At 43.8% G+C, this 23394-nt stretch overlaps 1 protein-coding gene and 1 long non-coding RNA gene across 2 annotated transcripts in view; one reads left to right on the top strand and one right to left on the bottom strand.

Annotated features, from left to right (window-relative positions):
• Positions 1–23394, bottom strand: part of PDE4A (phosphodiesterase 4A) — a 353439-nt gene that overhangs the window by 308098 nt on the left and 21947 nt on the right. Inside the window, exon 2 of the mRNA XM_080988119.1 lies at positions 15434–15666. Within this exon, the coding sequence (XP_080844245.1) occupies positions 15434–15666 (233 nt within the window). The remainder of the gene's footprint in view (positions 1–15433; positions 15667–23394) is intronic.
• LOC308466627 lies at positions 1303–6159 on the top strand. Its single transcript, XR_013980918.1, has 2 exons — positions 1303–3369; positions 4549–6159. It is a non-coding gene; the product is annotated as an uncharacterized lncRNA (long non-coding RNA).

Here is a 23394-nt window from a genome sequence, read left to right as displayed (position 1 = left end):
GGTGGAAAAAGAAAAGATTTATTCAGACTGCAGTAAGAAGGTAAAAGGGAATCAAGTTCCAAAACCTGCCTGTCTTTTTACAGAATGGCTCGCACATCTTATACTGTTTAATTCCATACATTAATAATACTATGACTCTATTGGCTTTTAGCATTCAGCGTAAGCAATCACTATGGCAACCTAGTATTTCTTTTTTCTTTTTTCTTTTTTTTTGTCTGACGTCATCTTGCAAAGTCAGCATCAGCTTCTCAGTTAAGCAGGTTAGGGGGTGATGGAACGTCTGGCAGTTTTAGCTAAGTTTGCTGGTCGGTACATTTTGGGGGGAAGTGGGAGAGGTGAAAATGGCAAAATCTAAATGTGAGGTGGGGTGTCAGACTATTGCAATGGCAGATGTCAATGTCAAGGACAACTATGTGGCTTTTAGAAGACATCTGAAGGCAACTCTGTACAGCATTGGGAACTATTTAATGTCTGTATTACAATTTTTAAGGTGCTGTAAGCCACCCAGAGTGGCTGGGGAAACCCAGCCACATAGGTGGGGTATAAATGATAAAAATGTTGTTGTTGTTGTTAGTATTGAGGTAGGTGGGGTGTGTTAGAAAAGCCAGCAAGTTGCAGAGAAGGCTAAATTATGTCTGCCTTGATTTGCCTATTATCTGAAGCAAAATGGAGTCTCTTTGGTTTTCCTCTTCTCGGATTCCCATCATAAATTTTCTGTCACAACTATGAGCTTGCCATGAAAGCAGATCTGGTCTACACACACACACACACACCTCTGTTATAGCTAGCTAGAAGATGGCTAAAATTAACACCGTTTATAGATAGACAGAACTGGAGTTCCAGAATATTGCTGATATTTCTGTCATACACGCCTATGATTTTTACACTTGTAAAGAACTGAATCTGGGTCACAATCCCAGAAGGTCCTTTGAGCGCGTGTTGTGGGGATTTCACACCTTTTGTTTTTCTGCCCCCTTTCCTTCTGAAAACTGCACATCTGGGTTGAAAGTCAGATGAAGACATAGCAACTTGTAGGTGGGGGGGGTATACACAGGGCCGGATTTAGGTTTGATGAGGTCCTAAGCCACTGAAGGTAATGGGGCCCTTTATTTGTCCAGCTGTCCTTTGTCAACAACAAATTGTCGCTCTTTTTTGTGTTGAATATATGCTATATGGTAATTAATGGACCTAACAGGTATCTATTTGCCATTGCACATAACATAATATGTATCATATCAAAGTAACTGATATAGAAATGAGCGAACCAGTGGTATTTTAGGGAGCAGTCTAGCAGGCGGGGCCCATTACTTACATCATAGGAGCCTACACAACACAAAACACTGCTGCTGTATGTAGGTTTTATTTTATTTGTTTTTTATCTTATATTTGTCATGGGCATAGCCAGGACTTATGGGGGGGAGCTTTATGTTGCGGGGCCAGAACTGAGTTATCTGCGACACAATTGGACAGCTAGTTAAGTATTTTTATTTACTTACTGGATTTAGGGGGGCAGCTGCCCCCCCTGCACCATGGGCGTAGCCAAGGTGAGGACAGCTGTCCCCTCTAGATCAAGTAAAACAATAAAAAATATACTTAACTAACTGACCAATCACATTGGTTCTGCCCCCCCCATCAAAAGGCCTCCCCTCCCAACAAAACGCATGGCTATGCCGATGCCCTGCACCCCATGGCTAAGAGTGGTGGACTTGTAATCTGGTGAACCGGGTTCGCTTCCACGCTCCTCCACATGCAGCTGCTGGGTGACCTTGGGCTAGTCACACTTCTCTGAAGTCTCTCAGCCCCACCCACCTTACAGAGTGTTTGTTGTGGGGGAGGAGGAAGGGAAAGGAGAATGTTAGCCGCTTTGAGACTCCTTCGGGTAGTGATAAAGCGGGATATCAAATCCAAAACCCTTCTTCTTCCTAACCACCGCTTGAAGAAAACAGCCCTTGAGAGCGAGGGAATGACACAAAACCCGCTTGCAGCTTCGTTTCTTCTTCCGCTGCTAAACTGAGCACTTTCCCATTTTTGGTAGCAGTGTATTTTAGCCCGGGGCCTTGTGGCTCTAAGGGGAGGGTGGAAAGCTGAGCTTGTGACAAAATATTCAGAACATAGGAGTCTGGGGCTTAAAAGGCAGAACTGAAAGGGGCAGGTAATTCGAGGCCATTTCTTTGCGGAGGGAGACGTTAACATTTAGAATACTGTGTGCTCTTTTAGTCACCTGGTCTCAAAATGGGTATCATAAAGCTGGGGAAGGTACAGAAACGGGCAGCAGCAATGACCCAATAGCTGTAGCATCTCCCTTAACAGGAAAGGTCAAAGCAATGAAATTGATTTAGCAGTATACTGGGGGCTTACAGATCTCTAGATTGAGGGACAGTTCATTTATATCCCATGTTCCCAAAAGTACCAGTAAGAGGAAAGTGCTCCTTCACACAGGGTGTGTCTGCCACTTCCCATTCAGGGATTCAAATTGGGAATGCTGGATATTTTCAGTCCCACGTTTTATAAGGGAAGGAATCCCCACGAGCATGTGCAGGAAAAGTATCTGTAGAAGACTTATAAATCTACCAAAAAAATTGTTATGAGTCCATAGCACATGAAGATCAGCAAATCTCAAAAGAGTCATCTACCTGGGGACCAACACAGTGAATGTAGGGAGAATTGATATTCGGGTGACCAGGAAAGCAACCAATGGGCTGGGAAACCTCTGAGTCAAATATCCCCCTCATCATTTACAAAGTAGCCCGAACTTAAGCAATAAATTATTTCACAGTACCAGACGTCTCCACACATCTGACAGACTGTAATATGGAGTTAATACTTGCCTGTCCCCATAGAGTTTTTATAAAGCTTTTCATTTTTAGAAAAGGGATGCTGGACTAGTCAGATCCACCAGTACTACTGAATAAACTTGCTTTAATCCGAAGTGGTGTTCAAACCCAGTGGAAACAACTAAATATTTGTATATTTGTGTATTTGTTTATTTCAAATCTTGCTCGCTCATTCCTTTGGAACTGGCAGCTGGGGTGTTTATTTCCACATTTTGTATCCAATCTTTGCATACGCTTCCATCTAACAAAAAGGTGTCTTTTAAAAGTTGCAGAATCATACTGGTATTCAAATGCATACTGCCTCCAAGCAGTTGCCAAATGTTCTAAACGACCAATACCCTGGAGTTATGATTTCTGTTGTTCTGAGAGTTCAAAGCAAGCTGCATTCCAACTGCCTCAGAACTCCAAGGAGCAGTTGCTACTGTGCTCAGACCAGCTTCTCTCTTCTCAGGTCTTCTCTTAGGCCAGACACACGAAGAGAAAGCCTTGGAAAAAGCCCTTGCATACCAGAGACTAGTTGAAGAACTGATTTCGTGTAGGTGTATATATTCAGCACTCCTCAGTTCCCCACCAACATAGCAGTGTTTTCTCAGATAAGAAAAAATTGACTTTTATTTCCTTTTGTCCTGTCTGAGAGCCACTTGGTAGGCTTTTCACATTGTGTGTGTGTGTGTGTGTGTGTGTGTGTGTGTGAGAGAGAGAGAGAGAGAGAGAGAGAGAGGACTAAAGTCAGAAAGGATTATTTACTGAACAGTAGTGTCAGCGGTTCGAATCCCTGCGACGGGGTGAGCTCCCGTTGCTCGGTCCCTGCTCCTGCCCACCTAGCAGTTTGAAAGCACGTCAAAGTGCAAGTATATAAATAGGTACCGCTCCAGCGGGAAGGTAAACGGCGTTTCCATGCGCTGCTCTGGTTCGCCAGAAGCGGCTTGGTCATGCTGGCCACATGACCCGGAAGCTGTACGCCGGCTCCCTCAGCCAGGAAAGCAAGATGAGCGCCGCAACCCCAGAGTCAGTCACGACTGGACCTAATGGTCAGGGGTCCCTTTACCTTTACCTTTACTAGCTGTATTAATCTGTTGCACCAAACTTTCTTTCAAGGGTAGAATGTGTAACTTTAGTTGGATCATGCCTGACATTTTAACAATGGAGAGGGAAGGGAGGGGAGCAGAGGAGGAGCGGACAAGAGCCCAATTATCTGCATGGAGGAGGTCCAATAGAACAAAAGGGGTTGTGCAGTTGTGCCATTTCTTCACCCCTGGGGAAGTCTGATTCCTGGCACTTATGATTGCAGGTACAGCAGACTTTTCCATTCCAACGTCTCAAGGTGGGAAATGCAGAATTTGCCCTAGAATGATGGCACTGTTTTAGCTGTTTTAGCATCACTATTTGCTCAAACTTTAGGAGATTTATTTATTTATTTTTTAATTTCTATACTGCTTTATATTTTTAATAAAAATCTCAAAGCGGTTTACAGCATATTAAATCAATAAATCAAGAAAACGTTAGCCGGGTGGTGTTCCACCTAGGCCAGGTGGAAAGGGCCTTGCAGGGAGCGGCCTTCACACTCACAGCAGGGCGATGTTCCTCCGGCCTCATGAGGAGCCTCTTCAGTGGGGCTGGTGAATGTGGGCCTCGCCCCCTAGGCCAGGTGGATGTCCATATGATATTGGGTCTAAGTATCTAACGGTTATCTTTTGTCTGTGTTTTTCTCCAGCATGCCTTCTATCGCCAGTCTTCCCAGTACCAAAGCTAAAGTTCCAGCCCAGGCACATTATGGCTCCTTTCCAGTACGGCTGTTGTGCAGAGTATTCTGTTTGCAACTGGAGGCCTTTGTCCTGGCTCTTATTGGCTGCTTTATGAACATCTGCTCCACATCTGCCAATCTTGAATGGAGAGTGAGTAACAATAATAATTTATTATTGAGAATGCCTGCCGGAAGGAGAAAACGAGATGCAAAGAGCCAGAAGAGCATAACTGGGACTCACAGTTCCTCTAAAACAAAGAATTGGCAGAGAGCCAATGCCATCTTCCCTGGCTCAGAAACAGAGCGGGTTGAGGAAACCGAGAAAACGGAGCAAATATAACAAACAGTGAGTAACAACGTTGGGGGAACCTCACCCCCCCTTAAGGAGGATGACAATGACCCGACCCCCCTCCTCCCAGAAAAAGCTAATCCGCCCAAGAGGGCAAGAGCAGGTGCAGGAGGGATTCCTCCCACTCCTAACGCTGACCCACGCATGCCTCTAGAACAAGATATCAGAGGAGCCTGCTTTCAACCGATTCTGGATACGCACCCCTACCAAGAGATTTGCATGTTGTCTGCAGAAACTATGGTTCTGGTTCTCCAAAGAGTGTGGCAGATTGAGAACATTATGGGCAGCAGCAAACCTGGCATTGTGGGCACTGGGATCTGGGGCACCTGTTCCATGTGCAGAATTACAATGAAGAAGATCAACATCATATGCATACCGTTAAATGTTGAGGAGTCCCTACCCTCTGAAATCATCCTTGCCCAGGACTTGATGCCATTGGCCTCAATTGCCAATGCGCTGACCGTTTTTTGTATGGCCTTTGCGCTTTATAACATATTTGAGCTGGGAAAACACAATGATTTCATCGTCACCTTCTTTTCCATCGGAGCAATTGTGGACTTGGCAGCAGGTACATTGGTACTTATTTCCATTTTGTGGAATCTGCATTCTATATTAACAAACGAAGGAATTAAGCTTCCTGAGGTTTTGGGAGTGCCTCCCATTGAAACAGAACAGCGTGCTGGAATTTCTATCTATACTTGGTTTAATGCAGCAGCTTCACAGATCTTAAGTGGAACGCTGGTTCTGGGTGAAAAATATTTTTGGAAAATGTGTGAAATAATCACTTCCAAGCAAAAATTTGTAGACGACCCAGAAAGTGTTACAGGCACTGAAAGCCCAACGCTTTCAGTGCGGGCATTACTGTATTACTCTTCTGTGACACTTGAGTGTGAAGAAAAACACACTATTTGGTGGAGATATCAAAGGAATATTAAAACGGAAACCATGCCAGACTCATTAGGAATGTGGCTAAGGAATGGCTCCAGTCCTGTGACTGGCTTCTTTTAAATCTTAGCAAGGAAGGTTGTGTATATTTATTATCAAATTTGTTCGTTTTTATCTTTCCTTATGCATATTATGTTTAATTTATTTGTTTTTAACTGAATGTTCCTGGGATGATTACAACATAGGGTGAAATATAAACGGGGGGGGGGGGGATGAAAAGAATCAAATTGTTATATCTAGATATTGATTTCGATCTCTTTTAGCAATAAAAAGAATCTTATCTCATTGCACACTTATGCTGGAGTGCTTATTTTGCTGCAGACTCCACTGTCTATTGTGCTTTTCAAGTTTTCTGCATTTCAGAAACACTGCAATTCGCAAAAGGTTCTGGGACATGCTTGGGAGGTGGGTGTGTGCAGTCCGTTTTACAGAGAATACTGGCCAAGCCTTTGAGTGCCTGTGTGCTGCTCCCAGCCCTGGCCAGCAAGAACAATGATCAGGGACACTCGGTTTCAGTAGTCCAGAGAGACCTAGGCCACTTCCAGCTTTAGGTAGAATATAAAATTAAAAATGATGGAACACAAAACAAAATAGCGCCACACACCTAAGAAGTGAGACGTAATTAAATATTATGAAATATCTGTGAACAAAAAAGAACCATGTCTTTTACCAAATCATATCTCTCATTTCAGCTCTAAGCTGCAGCTAGAAACAAGTTGAGAGAAGAATCAAATACAAAAGAATTAAGAAGTGACCAAATCTGAGGCCCACTTAATTATACATACTTTAATTTTGAACAGATCCATGATTTTCTTCGAGTCCTGTAAACTTTTCAGTTTTCAGGCTTCCAGACGGTTGGGGGTTTTTGTGTTTTTTTTTGTATATAATTTTTATTAATTTTCCAATAAAAACAAATTTATAACACAATTAAACATTTGGAATTCATCACATGCCTTTTTTCTTTTAGACTTCCATCAACATGTCTGATAATTTTCCGTAGTTATTACATATCTTCACATTTCTTCATTTATATTGCACTATGTATATCTTATCTTACCATGTTATTTAAACCAAACCTTCTTACAGAGCTTCTTGGAAACTCAGAAGGTTGGGTTTTCTGCCACATTTCACTAGATCTTATTTTATTTTATTTTATTCCTGCCATAAATACAGTTTTGCCCCTTACAGTTTTCCCACAGTGATTTGTAGCCGGGAATGACTTTGAGAGAAGACCACACGTATTTAGGAACAAATTTCCCTGTACAACACAGTAAAATTGTTATATATACAGACTGTGCTCTCTGTGTCTATAATCCATACTATAATAGGAAAAATACATTACACATTCGTAAAAGTCAACAGTTTCATAACGAAACCTTGGACGTAGCACATTACATGGAGATGGATGGGGAAGGCAACTTACATTTAATCAAATGTGCTTTACATTTAAGATGGAGAAAATTAAAATACATTCACCGGTCTCTAGGAAAGACACACATATTTCCTGCAGAGTTTGTGTCAGTGCTGCCTTGGAATAGGCTCCTTGATTATAAAGCTATCAATGCCGCTTGCTGTTAATGTTCCTGAGAGATGGGTTAGGCTGCTAACAGCTTTGCTTGCATGGAACAATTTTGTCTTCTTAGAATTGGCTCAGGCTGCAAGAATGCTCCACCAAATGGTTGCAGTCTGAGTGACATACAGTGACAAACAGCGCAAGATCCACCTGGTAACATAGACAGGTGACCATCACACATCCTAGAACGTCAGTGCAGGAGAAACAAAAGACTGCCTGCAGCTCACTCTCTGAGCATATGAATGCTTGCAAAATCCCACTATGAACTTTGGATTCCCTCCCCCCTTATAGACCAACACAGGATTATTAGTTGTTGTTGTTTTTTTTATGAGAATTGCAAATTGAGCCCTTCAAGAACAGGATAATGAAACTGGAGAGAAATGATGTCCTGTCGCCTGCATCTGGTTGAGGGTTACATTTCCTCCAACCACTAGGTGATGCTATGCAATTTAACTTCTATTGCCTTTTTTCTTTTAGCTGGTATACCACCTAAAATATAATCTCCAGCTTCGCTACCAAGAAGACTAGTTGAGGCTAGTCCAGGAGGGCAAGTAGGGTACTGCTCCACCAGAGCTCGCCAAATCTTGTGGCTGGGGGAGGAGAACCCTGGTAGAAATCTCTGACTTCCACTAGACTGGTATGTTGCCTATGGAGAAAGTTAAGAGTCATGTCTGTCTCTCGCCCCATCCAGCAGAGCAGAGGAGCCAGTTCCTAGGGGCTCAAGTCCCTTCACTCCCAATAAAATGTTTGGGGGGGCAAGGCCCCCCAAATTGATAGACATTGCCATTCAAATGGGATGTGTATGTATGCCACATCTTGTGGTTGATTATCTGGGCCCCTCCTAAAGGCTTTCTGGGAAATGATAATGAGTTAAAGAAAATGTTTAAAAACACTTTTGTTAAAAAAGAAGAAGCCTTTTTACTGGGTATAGTAGGCGAAGAGATACCAAGAAAAGATAAAAGATTGTGCATGTATGCAACAACAGCGGCAAGAACCCTTTTAGTCCAAAAATGGAAACAGCAAGAAGTACTAATGAAAGAAGAGTGGCGGATGAAACTGACGGACTTTGCGGAACTGGCGAAGCTGACAGGAAAAATCTGAGAACAGCATGATCAAGTTTTCCAAAAAGACTGGAGTAAATTTATACAATATTTGAAAGATCATTGTAAACCATCAACAACACTAGTAAGGGTATCTGAAGAATTGTAATGAGATTTTTTTTACCTTTCTACATTTATTTAAATGTTGAGGTATTTTGTGATGAGTCTTATTAGAATTGGAAAATATATAAAATGCTGTGATATAAAGGTTAATTTTGAAAGCCAAGAGGTGGGAGGGAAGGAAGTCGATAGGCTCTAAAGAGCCAAAGAGGTAAAGCGGATAATAATAATGTGATTACATATGTTTAAATGGAATTTTTTTTAAAAAAAAAGATTATCTGGGCCCCTCCAATATTTTATTCAAGTTGCACCATAATCATCCAGCCCCTGAAAGGTTCATGAGGGAATGCCACCCTCAGACTGAAAAACACTTCTTGTTCCTTATCACAGGTGTGCCTCCAAACATAACATGTGTGAAGAGGTCCTTAAAACAGCAGCCTATGATAGTGCAGTGACACGCAGCCTGAGACTCTGTCAAGGTTTTCCTTTCAGCTTACTCCCAGGGAAATGTGCATAGGACTGCAGCTTTAGAGAAGTCAATGCTGAGCATATATTCCTCTAGTGTTAAAAAGACAATTCCCAGATTAGTTTATAAAGTGGGCTGCACATTAATACTAATCTCAGGGCACATCACGCTGCTTCAACTAATAGGGCTCTTGGGGACTAAAGGACTATTTATGGGTGTTTTCTTTCAAAAAAGAAACATTTAAAGGACCTTCTAAAAATAAGCATGCTTTTAGCTAATACCCCCTTCTCCAGCACACCAGGGAGTGCTAATGATGGCATATGCTGCTCGCTATAATTGCATAGCATTAAGACACAAGATCTGTTGCGTGGCAGTTAGTTGGGAATCCAAAATGCACCCCATTATTGATAATCACCATCTTAACTCTGATGCCTTTGTGCCTCACAATGGTAAAAGAATAGCAAGCAATCCAGCAGATTTGCAGACCGCCAGAGTTCTTTTGTGGCTAAGCCAGAACGTTATCTTTCTGTCAAGTTCTTGCCAAAACTGGAGGGGGCAAAGCCAGGAACGGAGCGTAGTGCAGATGCAGGCATGAGGAATGCAAATGCACGTGGGCTGTGCTGCCACATGGAACTTGGCCCTTAATAAGAGGGTGATGGAGGTGGCTGCCACAACATTGCAAGGTACACTTAGCAAATACACGGGAGTATACTGCGTGTTTGCAGCTGTTTGTGGTCCCATTTGATTTGTGCAGTCCAAATGATGCTAGCCTTCAAACAACACCAGTCTCAAGGCTTCCCCCCTGTAAATTCAGGGAAATGCAGCTCCAAACAGCTCCACTTGAGGCTGTAGACGATTTGTTTCAGTGTTTGGGGGTGGGCGATGGATCAACTGTCATTTTCTGTTACTTTCCATGCCCACTACTTCCTCAATGCTTTAATTTCTTTCCTGGCCTTCCACATAACTATAAACAATGTACAGTGGACACTCGGGTTGCGAACGTGATCCATGCGGGATGCACGTTTGCAACCTGCGCATGTGCGTCTGCGCATGCGCGGGTTGCGATTTGGCGCTTCTGCGCATGCGCAAAGCACGATTTAGTGCTTCTGTGCATGCTCAACTGCCGAAACCCAGAAGTAACCTGTTCCGGTACTTCTGGGTTTTGGCAGTCTGCAACCAGAAAAAAAACGCGACCTGAAGCGGACACAACATGAGGTATGACTGTATACACACCAGGCACTGCATAGCAATCCAAAAAGTATACAGTGGTACCTCAGGTTACATATGCTTCAGGTTACAGACTCCGCTAACCCAGAAATAGTACCTTGGGTTAAGAACTTTGCTTCAGGATGAGAACAGAAATCGTGCTCTGGCGGCAGGGCGGCAGCGGGAGGCCCCATTAACTAAAGTGGTGCTTCAAGTTAAGAACAGTTTCAGGTTAAGAACGGACCTCCGGAACAAATTAAGTACTTAACCCGAGGTACCACTGTATGATTCTTATTTCTTTCCCAACCATGCTAGTAACTATTTCTGGTGTATTCCTAAACTAAAAGATAAAAGGTTAAGGTAAAGGACCCCTGGACAGTTAAGACCAGTCAAAGGTGACTATGGGGTTGCGGCGCGCTGTGGTCTAAACAGGGGCGTCTTACTCATAGAGGCTAGTGGTGCGGGGCGCCAAGTTCTGGAAGGTGCCAGGGAAGAGGTGGAGGCTGGACGTGGCACCTCTCGGCATCAACTCACCGCCCTTGCCCGCCTCCGCCATGCCATGCCAAAGGTGTGCCATGCCCGGAGCCTCCGTCTGCCACGGCCACTGTGGCACGAAGTGGCCAGCTGAGCCGGGAGGTGCCGCGTCCAGCCTCTACCTCTTCCCCGCCAGAGGAGCCACCCTCCAGCCGCTGCCCTCCTCCTCCAGCCCCGCCAGCAGCGCTGTCCTCCCTAAAAAACTCTGGGAAATGGGGTGGGGTGGGGCCGCCGGAGGGAGCTTTGCACCACGGTGCCAGATATGCTTAAGACTGCCCTCGGTCTAAACCACTGAGCCTCTTGAGCTCGCTGATCGGAAGGTCAGCGGCTCGAATCCCCGTGACAGGGTGAGCTCCCGTTGCTCTGTCCCAGCTCCTGCCAGCCTAGCAGTTCAAATTCCTAAATTAATTACACACACACAGGAACAGGGGGGGGGGGGATAAAGAACTACACTGGGATCTGCTACTGTTGCTGTGAATCCTGCTGTGTGAGACAGTTACCCCACCTTGTCTCATGGATGAATCCACCTGTGTGGATGTCTATGATGCAATTAATATTGCCTTTCCCATGAAAGTAGCTAACGCAGCAGAACACAGAATCAGGATTCAAGATGACCTTAAACGATTGGAGAACTAACAAAATGAATTTCAATAGGGATAAATGTCAGGTTCTACACTTAGGCAAAAATGCACAAATATAAGGTCGGGGCACCCGGCTTGCCAGTAGTACTAAACTAATCATGATCCTTTGGCTGAGATGTTTTCAGCATTGGCTTTGAGCTCAGAGCTCCCTCAGAACACAGCAAACAGGAGATTATCAAAGAGGAGATCATCACTCAGAGGATTATGCCGGCCCCCTCTGGAATGGTGGCTTGAGAGGGAGGGAAGTTAAGGAGCTGAAGGAGGTTTTAAAGGGAATTTCTGTCACAGGGAAATGTATATCTCTGATCTGAATAAGCCACTTAATACAGATGGTGTGGTTGGGAAGTTCAGAGGCAGATTTAATCGTAAATCTCTCTGGATTAACCCTAATGGTCTGATGTGTGTAGTGAGCATACAAAGAGGAGGAGGGAGAAAAGACTCTTTTTTCTGTTGAGATTCCTGCATTGCAGGGGGTTGGAATAGATGATCCTTGGGATACCTTCCAACTCTACAATTCTATGAATCTACCACCTCTCTTTGAAATGAAAGAGAGAACAAAAACAATTCTTAATGGCTGCCTTGCAGGGGCCACAACTGAGTTACCCACGAAATTCCATTCCAAGTCTCCCCCACCCCAGTCATCCAGTATTGGCCTCAATCCATCCAGATATAATGCTGCTCAAAGCAGCAACTAGCTTCTCATTCAAGGAGTCCTATTCTGAATTGCACAAGCAACACTCTATTTTACCATAGCCCCACTCTGCTCACCTGGGCAAAGGTTAGGCTGACACCACCAGTGCCTGCGGTTACCCACAACTCCTGGCATCAAAAGTTCTGGCACCTGAAAATTGCCTGGGACTTGAACTCTTTGAATCACTCCAGAGGCAGAATACTTAAAAATAAATAAATATAATTTTTAACAACGGGTTCAACCGAAAATAAACTCCATCCAAGTTGCTTTTTTCTGCTTGGATGGCAAACTTGTCAAAGTCGTCCTTTTACATCTAATTGACGTATAGTGTTAATAATGTTGCACATCTCCCTAGACTCCAACCAGGTCAAGATAGCATGATGCACAGGGTTGAGTTTCCTTGAAATGAGGTACAGCAGAGACTGTGGTGTCTTTATGATAGATGGTTTATTTACACATATATACAACCTGACCCTATGATGAGGTGCTCACAGCATCAACACCCCAAGAGGTCTTGCTTCACCTATAGTCATAGCCTTGGATTCCAGCAGAAATCAAGCATGACTCTTGCCCTCTGGCTTCTGCCTGCTTCTTGCCCAGTTCTTTCATACATTGTTGTCCTTCTCTCTATCAGCCAGGTGAGGGAGGGGCCCCACCTCTTTGCTCTCTTCCACAGAGCCATTTGCTTTCTTATACTAGCAACCATGCTTAGTTAGGCCCATTAACACATCAAGAAGCTAACTGGCTAGTTCACCAATGGGATCCTCCATTACATTTTAAGCCTTACTGGATCCAGGACCCCAGGAATCATAAGGGACCTGAGAATCATGCAGGCTACATCCCCACCCCTGCAACTCACTACAATATGTACTAGCTAAGGTGTTTAGAAACCATATGAAGAGAAGTGGGTGCAGTTTCTTAAATGCCAGAGCGAAACACAGGTAAACAAACTTGGACTCAATGAAATGGAAATTGCAGAGAAAAGAGATTTAGCATTATTAAGAACTTACATTCCAACCAGAGCACCTCAAAAAACATCCTAATATATATTCATCATTTGATAATAATAAACAAATGGATATAATGGGTGTATCACAGCCTAGAAGAGGAGGAAGAGGTCTGAGCTCTTGGGGCCAGGGCTAGCTGAGTCAGCTTCATTAGCCATAGCTAATGGGTTAACCATTCATGCGTCAGTCTTCCTTGCTTGGCTTCTTCCTGCTGGGAAACAAACCACGATCCCTGGCTGTGTTACATCTGAACCAGAGGTTGCTGTTTGCTTCACTGAAACAAACCACAACCTCGGTTCAGATATAATGCCAAACCTTCTTCCTGGGGAGAAACAAAGCTGGTTCATTCACAGTAAATCAGTGGTGTCCAAACATTTTTCAAAGAGGGCCAGATTTGATGAAGTGAAGGGCCATGAGGGCCCACCAAAGGGCCAACCAGTTGTTGACCTTTTTTAAGGGTTGAAGTTGTTGAGGTTTTTTTAGGATTTTACCCCAGGAAACAAACTGGAACAGGGGCCGGATTAAACTGACTGCCGGGCCCCCGAAACAGACTTTGGACATGCCTGCAGTAAACCATTAATTACAGTTTACTGTGATGTGTGAACTAGGCCAACTCAAGAGAATCCAACTCTGTACTCTTCCCTGGTTATTTATCTGAACTACCATCTAAGCTAGTGCTGTATGGAAGTGAGAGCTGGACCATAAAGAAGGCTGATCACCGAAGAATTGATGCTTTTGAATTATGATGCTGGAGGAGACTCCTGAGAGTCCCATGGACTGCAAGAAGAACAAACCTATCCATTCTTAAAGAAATCAGCCCTGGGTGCTCACTGGAAGGACAGATCGTGAAGCTGAGGCTCCAATACTTTGGCCACCTCATGAGAAGAGAAGACTCCCTGGAAAAGACCCTGATGTTGGGAAAGATGGAGGGCACAAGGAGAAGGGGACGACAGAGGACGAGATGGTTGGACAGGGTTCTCGAAGCTACCAGCATGAGTTTGACCAAACTGCGGGAGGCAGTGGAAGACAGGAGTGCCTGGCGTGCTCTGGTCCATGGGGTCACGAAGAGTCTAAATGACAACTAAATGACTAAACAACAACAACAACCATCTAAGCATCTCTCCACAACTTTGACAGCCTGGCTGAAGAAGAGGAAGCAAGTCCCAGAACTTCTCCTCAGCAAACATGAACAGAAGCTGATGCTGATAGTGGAATCAGAGGCCAGGATTGATGCATCAATTCTGTTCTTTCTTAACTGCAACCAGACACTGTTTATTGACATCATATGCAGCGGACTGTTTGGGCTTAGTAAGGTTTTGGGCTATGTTGCTTCTGCTCTGTTCAGTATGAACACCACCAATCTTGCCACTAGCAAGCAAATTTATAAGATGAAATTTCTCCCGTAATGTGCAATTGAATTTCTTTCTTTTTTAATGATTTTTTTTTATTTTGCCAAAGTAATAAGAATAAATAAATAAGAATAAAAATGTGCACCCCACCCCAGAGACCATTCCATTGTAACTATCCAACCTCTCAAAACTTCAACACCTCTTGCAATGGTTTGACCTCTTTCCGTTTTAACAGTACAAATTCTACAAACACCCTCCATATCTCCTCAAAATCATTTCTCCTGCATATTCCCCATCTTACCTTAATAGCACGTGTTAATTTATCATTAATATCCCACACCTCTTTATACCATTCTTCCATTTTATATTCTGCTTGCCCCTTCCACTTCCTAGCTATAACAACTTGTGCAGCTGCCAATAAATTTGTGAGCAAGTCCTTCATAGCCTGTGAACCTTCCACCCCATCGTACATTGATAATAATGCTACTTCTGGACTTTCGGTCAGCTTTAACCCAGTGATTTCTGTTATCTCCTTAAACATCCTTTGGCAAAAAATTATACATTTTTACACCCCCACCAGATGTGAACATAAGTCTGCAATTGAATTTCTAACCCACCTTTGTTGGCCGTTTGTAGATCCAGAGATTCCTTGTAAATTATATGCTGATTACAAGGTAGCAAAGTTGTTACATACGAACGAGACACAGGTGTGGTGGGGGACCATTTGCACAACTCTTTTTCTGGATGCCTGCCCTCACATTATTACAGAGGTCACTCCCAACCCTCTCTTCCCAGGAGCTCCAAATGAAACACAGCAAATAACCATCCCTTATATTCTCTGTGTGCTGGCATCTCAGATCTGTAGGATGCCCACCGCCACACTTGCTCTCTCAATAACACAGCGCCCCTGCTTCACTATCTCCCTTTGCCTTACCTGTCCGGGTCAGCATGGGTGATAGAAATTCGTGGAGGGATTCGTAGTGGGAGAGTAGTTGGCCGCTGGACATTGTCGGGCTCTGGTGAGCGTGCTCTGTCTATGGACTTCCTGGGTGGGACTTGCAGGCTGGAGGAGAGGCGTCTACGTCCCCGACGCAGGTCGGCACCCAGCATGTTGGAGGAAGTGTAGGAGTGGCTGCACCAGCTGGGGTCCAATGTGTCCTTGGGCTTCTGCAGAGGAGAAGAGGGATGGGGTGGGAATTGGGTTACTCCATTCAACAGGGTTTCAGAAACTTAAGAGCTATATAGTGCAGGCTCAGCTTGCCAGGTATGGATATAAGCAGGCAAGATAAAGCTGAGTTTAGGAATGTAAGTATCTGTCAGTTTTTGGTTCTCTCACTTTCCCCTAATATAATGCATTTTGGTATGCTGTTGTAATGTTTTATAAAACATTGGTTGGTTGCATAACTTTACTGCCAAGTTTGAATAAGTGTGAATATGGGTGAATTTTAAGGATGCCTTTGTTTCAAATGAGAATTTGGTAGTTCCTCTTTAAATGTAAAGGTAAAGGGACCCCTGACAATTAAGTCCAGTCACGAACGACTCTGGGGTTGCGGCGCTCATCTCGCTTTATTGGCCGAGGGAGCCGGCGTTTGTCCGCTTCCGTAGACAGTTTTTCCAGGTCATGTGGCCAGCATGACTAAGCACACAGAAACTCCATTTACCTTACCGCTGGAGCAGTACATATTTATCTACTTGCACTGGTGTGCTTTCGAACTACTAGGTTGGCAGGAGCTGGGACTGAACAACGGGAGCTCGCCCCGTTGCGGGGATTCGAACTGCCAACCTTTCGATCAGCAAGCCCAAGCGGCACAGTGGTTTAACCAACAGCGCCACCTGCATCCCAGTTCCCCTTTAACCTGTATCAAATTTCTCCCCTCTACCAAGCTGAGATATGAATTGGGTTTGGAAATGTGATTCCTAAGCCCACCTCTGTTCATTCCTCATTTGGCAAGCAGCACTGCGGTCTGACCATGATGGGACAACAGGGTGCCGTTAAATGCTGCAAAATGCCAGTGACAGAACCCATTTTGTTATTTGCTTCTTTCACTTTTGCCTTTTGTCCCAGGAACTCAAGGCAATGTACATCATTCACGCAAGCACTTCAAATGTACCTCTTGAATTAGCTGGATGTCTTAGATAGGTGGATTCTAAAGTATATATTAAGGCAATACCTCTATCAGGCCAAATATAACAAAATAGCGTGCAAGCTTTTTTATTTATTTCTCCAGCACTTTTTCATCAAGCTAGATGGTAAACAAAGCAATGACAGGTGGAGAAAGAGAAAAGTTGGCCAGTGTTGAAGCCATGAAGTCTATATGAAGTCTTCGGCAGGGGCGAAACTAGGCTTTATTTCAATCGGAACAAAGACCCAGTTTGGCACACACCCACACCCCATGTGCATTTGCACACACACACACACACACACACACACGTAGATTGGGAGTCTCAATGGCGCCGCTCTGGAAGCTTCACCCAGGGCAAAAATGTGGGTTGTAATCCACTGGGAGCAATCAAATACAACGATCTTTTCCTAGAGTGGACATGCAAGGGGATGTTGGTCGAAACTTCCTGTTTCTTCCTGGACTGGAGTATCCTTCCTTGCATGTGACTTGAGGTGGGTGTAACCATACCTGTCCAGGTAACAAAAAGGAAAAGTCACGCAGCACTCTCTCTCTTCTTTGACTTCCTTCTTCATTGGATCAGCTTTTTTTTCAGCTAGCATAAGCACTGGAACTATTCCCCCATATGGGGTAGATCCACATGTACATATTTGTAACTAAGTATGCCTTCAGGAATCCGACTGTGAACTGATGTGAGTAAACTTCTTTCATTGACTTTAAATAAGATTGTCGTATCTTTATTCTTTTAAGAGGGATTAAAGGGAATTTACCAGGAACTATACAATTCAATCTGAGACAGACTGAATTGTATAATAGTGAGAGGCTTACACAAGCCTGCAACCAGCTATATGCTGTGTGTGAAAAGGGGAATGTAAACTCTGCTAAGTAAAGGAACTTGCTAGCACAAGTTAGGAAGGATATTAATAAACAATATATCCTCTCCTGCCACCCTGAACATTCCCACAAAAAACCTGGCTAACCCCTCCCCCCGCCCAACCACTACAGCTCTGTCTTTAGATATATAGATCCATATGGGGCTGTTTAGATGCTGTTCAGGCATCAGGTTACACCAAAGTCTGAGGGAACAAGAGCCATCTCTGGAACCAGAATACAGCTGAGAAATTGGCCCAAACAAGTGTTATGTCAATATCTGCTGCCTCTAAGCAGCGGTCACATCAGTGGCAGATTGATATGTATGCCCAGAATTAGGGACCCCTGTGGTTGAGGAGCTTCTAAGTTATTGGTATACATTGTTAACTGAGAGGATACCTTTGAAATGCGACTACAAAGAATGAATTGCCATTGTTGAATTCTAGTGTTTTAGTTTGTTGCACTGTTTCCAGTCTACATTTTCCTTACACCTCAACTAAAGTCAATGGAGGTAGATTCATTAGGGTGGGAGTCACCAGTCCAGGCCCCACGAAAGCCTTCACTGGCAACCCTGAACAGAGGCGTCAGACTCTGAACTATCTTATAAATAAATAAACAAGCAAACAAGCAAGCAAACCTCTAGCCCTCCTAGAAAGTTATGAAGCATAATCTGCAGGTACCCCTCTAAGAAATTTCTCTTAAATGAGTCAGTCTGACTGCTCCCACTTGTCAGTGCTTTTAGCCAATAAGTAAAGTCATCTCATGCAGCCCTAATTTTGACACAGGAACATTTATTTCGAGGAACAAATAGGGCCCCCCAAAAGGGCTAAGCTGAAGGCCCCCCACACCACTGGGTCACCAGCCCTTTTGGAGAGACAGCCACCCCTATACAACCTTATGCATATGATAGGAAGATGTTTATGTCCTGCTGGTCCTGATCTTGGAGATCACACAAAGCCACCCTCCCGCCCTTTAAGGTTTGCTTCCTCTGACCTTGCTATGGACCTTGGTTGGTCACCGTAGAGGGGCCTGGTAGGAATCTTTCCACTTGGCAAATTGGCACCAGCCACTTGGTTTTCGCCTACCTCATAGCAAATCGTCACAACTTTCTGGGTATTGGCGGTTAGGCATTGGAATAGTTCTGTAGATGGGAAAAGGGGAGGTAGCGCCATCACCTGCCCCGCATTTTGAAGGGTAGTCCGTTAAAGGATTCTGGGGGGCGTGGCCGTGTCCAAAGCCCAAGGAGGTTAAGACCTAAGGCATGCCTCCTATCTGTGACCCCGGGGGAGCTCCTAGTTGATGTGCATCAGCAGGACGACTCCTACCAGTGGTTAACCCTTCCCGGACTTCAAGTAGATGGGCTGGAGTCAGATATAGTTGGGTAGGTCCAATGCCTAAGTCAATACCGCTCATCACCTGTAACCAATAAAGTTGTGGCCTTTTTTAGCCCACTAACCTTAATAATTGTGTCATGTGTCATTATTTCTACCTGGGGGGAGCAGGAACTCGCCACACAATATGGATGTTACGCACAAGCACGTGTACACATCGATGTTGTTGCTGTCTAATAACAACAGGGAGCATTCCTCAATAGCAGGGGAAACTATGCAAGATGGTCACAGCGCACTTATTCTCCTTTGGCAGAATTTCCTTAGAAAGAACCTGCACACATTTCCCTACAAGATTTCTTCTGGGAGGGTTAGATGCTTACTGTTTTATTAAAATGGTGGCTCGGACTCTGGGTCACCAATAAAACTTAACAACCCCTGCTCTAAGATCATCTGGGTGAGCTTATTTCTTTACCGTTAGCCAGAAAAGGGAATGGGGAGAGAAAGAGCTGACTCCTTGCCACAGCCTTGCTCAGCCCTTCCCTCACTTTTTTGCAAGTTTTCAATCATAGAATAACACCAGCAGACCCAATGGGCCTCTCTTCTCTTGAGCTAGGAAATCACTCTTGTAAAAAAACAGAGAGGAGAAGAAATAGGCTTGTTCCCTGCTTTCCTTTCTCATTTTGCTCTTCCCCCTCCCTCCAGCTTAATGGAGAGCAGATTGTTGATTCTCTATTTTTTTCCCCCTAGCACAGCATGAGACAGAGTAGACTCTGAGATTTGGAAACAAGGTTCATGAGATGTCTGCAAAGCTCTTGGCTTATGATTTAGTTCTATGGATGCATTGGCAATAGTCCCGATTGTTATAAAAATCAGGGATTTCCTTTGCACCTCAACCCTGCTAAAGGGACTTGTGTTCCCTTAATGTTCACTCTGTGGTCTTAGTAAAATCGAAGACAGAAACCAGGTTAAATAAAAGCAGTGCTTTTTTCCCTGGAGGTGTTCAAGGGTCCGCAATACTGGCACCCTTTTTCCTAGAAGAAAAGTACTGAGTAAAAGCAGAATGGCTGGTAAATCTGATCCTTTATTTGGTCTGCTGCAACACGGTTCACTTCCAGTGACAAGAGGAAGGGAGACTCCAAGCATCTTTTTAAAGTTCAGATTTTGCCCAACCCATTACAAAAAAAAAACCCCACCCACAAAACATAACAGAAACATAACAAAAAAAAGGAGGTACATTATTTGCAACCTGTCTATCGAGATATTTTGAATTACAAGTCTCTGGGTGTCTCTTGCATTTTGATACCTATTTGCATTTCCTCTTGAAATTTTAACTAGTGCAAGCCTTATTTCATTTCTTGCCGTCTTACTTAAACACCCCCCCATTCAGGCACAGATCACTACCCTTCCCTTTGTCGAGTCCCCGGCCAGCTGGTATTGCCCATTTGACAGTTCCTTAAGAAAGTTCCTGGCTACCTATTGGCAGGTCAGGAACATGGTGGTGGGGCAAAGACAGGTGAAACACAGCTGCCTAAGCCACCCTGGTTCGCTCTGTGTACAATATTGAGACTTCTGGTTAGAGTTCTATTCATAAATAAAACATTTCATTCATGATTCTTATGTTCCCATTCATAAAATATGGAGATACTTATTACTTCTGGAAGACACACATCTCTGAATATTAATGGATACTATCAGTTTAGGGCCAGCTGCTCTAGCACTCCTAGTGGCCAGTCTGCTTGATAGCTTCCCTTTTTGACAGCTAGGTAAATTAGAGGGTGTGCTGATTTAAAGGACGGCATTTAAAGTGTAGGTTTGCGAATTTCTGTATGGGTTTGTTTTCTGTTTTCTGTGTTTGTAGACAAGTATTGAATGCACATGGCTTTAGACCCAATGCACTTAGGGACATAAACTTATTTCATGGAGCTTCAATTTTCTTATATCAATATTTCTCTGCGGGTGGTTTTTGTGTGCATGTGCTTGTCAATCAAATGAACCCTACCGGTAGTCTAAAACAAAATCAAAGCCATTTTAACCTTTCTCATTGCACTATCCTATGCATGTCTACCCAGAAGCAACTCCTATTGAGTTCAATTGGTCTTATGGTAAATATGTAAAGGATTACAGCCTCAGACAGAGTCCTTGGGGCACGTCTCTGTTCTTTGATAGGCACTGCCCCTAAAGGTAATAGAAGTATAATGTACAGAAATGTGGTTTAATATATACTATTATGCTTGTACTCTGGAATATTGTATATCGCTGTGAGTGTCATTGCTGTGTGCTGTACTGTGAAGGGTGATTTAGAAAGCTTTGAATTAATAATTTGTAACTCCTATTGCTATGCAGGAGACATGATCATAGATCTTGATCACTGCATCTAGCTGGTCCCTGGTCGGTTTCGGTCTCTGATAAAAGAGTGCAACAAAAGAATCCATTCTGCCTGCTGTTGGAATGCATGCTTGATTTTTAAGTATATTTTAAGTACAACAAGTAGTACAAATACACCAGTAGTGTCTCATCTAAAGAACTAAAACCCTAAACCTTCCCAATAGTCAGGAAAATTTGGACTGTGTTAATAACAGGTACAGCATTTAACTGGCTTGGGGCAAGTTTGATGGACCAGGAGACAAGGATTCAATATACCGGTAAGTCTTTTCAAAACTTTTCCCAAGTGCAAGTCGGTGGGTCTGGCTAGAGGAAGTCATTTTAAGTGGTTGTCAAGCCAAACATTAAGTGAGGCTACCATTTTAGTGCCCACTTCAGTGGGCCCACTGTCTAAATGCCTTCAAATAGTTTTGCTTATAGTCCCTGGGCCAGGAACTGGATCCAGCCAGCGGGCTGGACCCTAGCATCCCCTAACCCCAGCAGGCCCTTTGGACAGGTGAGCTTTCCTTTTCCTGCATAGTTTGAAGTCAAACCACGCTTGCAAATGCAGTTTTGCAAACATTACAGATGACAGGCACTTGCAAATGCACAGTGCTTTGCTGACGCTGCAGATCAGCTGATATATGCTGCTTGCAAACCTCCCGCAGCTTTTGGCAGGGAGCCCTGCCCCACACCTTGAATCCCTTGCACAAAATGAGGGTCTGGGGACAGAGCATGCTTCTTGTGAGAGCCAATGGAGAGAGAGCTCTGGTCATGACGAAGTAGACAGGGAGGGTATCCACATGAGTGTGTCTGTGTGGAATTAGCCTCACTGTTAATTTTAATTTTGCTTCCAGATTAGTTGGGGAAAAAGGCAAGGATAAGGCCATCACACCCTTTCCTCATCCATAAATCCAATGTAGTATATTGTTCAATTTTTTAAAAAAGGATTGCATTTGAGCTACACTAATTTTCATTTTTGTTGATCTCTTTTACATTTGATCTCTATTTTTGTACAGTGGTACCTCAGGTTAAGAACTTAATACGTTCTGGAGGTCTGTTGTTAACCTGAAACTGTTCTTAACCTGAGGTACCTCTTTAGCTAACGGGGCCTCCCGCTGCCACCACGAGATTTCTGTTCTCATCCTGAGGTAAATTTCTTAACCCAAGGTACTATTTCTGGGTTAGCAGAGTCTGTAACCTGAAGCGTCTGTAACCTGAAGCATCTGTAACCCAAGGTACCACTTTACATGGCTTTTACATTATTTTGTGTGGTACTGGACCTCTACTTTGTATAGTATTCTGAAACTGTTGTATTGCATTTCATTACTACTGTGTTTTGATTTATTTTTTCTGTACATCACTCTGGAATTCTTTTGAACATAAGGACTTTCATGAATGTCAAACGCCATGTCAGATATAGGTGGGCATGGCTTGGTCCAAAGGTTCGCCACGGCTGCTCTGGCCTACTGAACTAGGGGAAAGGCTGGTGCTGAGGCAAAGGTCTGACGATCCTCTTCCAGGGCAGCTTGGAGCAGAAGAAAGATGCCCATTATTTTTGTATTGTGTATCGTATTGTGTTTTTACTATTTTTTGTTGGGAGCCGCCCAGAGCGGCTGGGGTAACCCAGTCAGATGGGCAGCATATACGTAATAAATTATTATTATTATTATTATTATTATTATTATTATTATTATTGAGAAAGGCACTGGCTAGCTCAGAAGTGGCACACTGATCATTGCTCAGTAAGTGTTTCTGCCAAGGGTTGCAGCTGCATGCAAGGCACCATTTCTGAGACTGCTGCCTCCCTGCCCACAATCCCCCCTGGACCTCCTCAATTGCTCATTGGAGCTTGGAAGGGTGCCTCCCCGGCTGAGTCATGTGCTCCAGGACCTTGTTTCCAAACAATAAACTGTGCTAAATAGTAAAGTGAAAATGTTAACTTCATTAAATGTCTAATTTATTACTGTACAATTTTAATTGGCCAATTAAAACTGATCAAAGCAAGACGGCTAATCCAACATAAAAGCTTTTTGTAATTGGCAAGCATGCTGCTCTGGATTTTTGCCCAGTTCCTAATGGAACAGGAATACCACCATAGAATAACATTCCCCACCCCCGTCCCAAGATAATGACAATTTTTATTTTGAATATTCTGTCTCACTGTTCTCGCTGAAGACAGACAATCATACATGGTAAAAAGTTAATAGTGG

The sequence above is a fragment of the Podarcis pityusensis genome (genome assembly GCF_964106645.2).
Source record: "Podarcis pityusensis genome assembly, chromosome: 17".
Lineage (NCBI taxonomy): Eukaryota > Metazoa > Chordata > Lepidosauria > Squamata > Lacertidae > Podarcis > Podarcis pityusensis.
The sequence above is the reverse complement of the archived record's forward strand: the minus strand, read 5'-3'. Positions and strand labels throughout refer to the sequence as shown.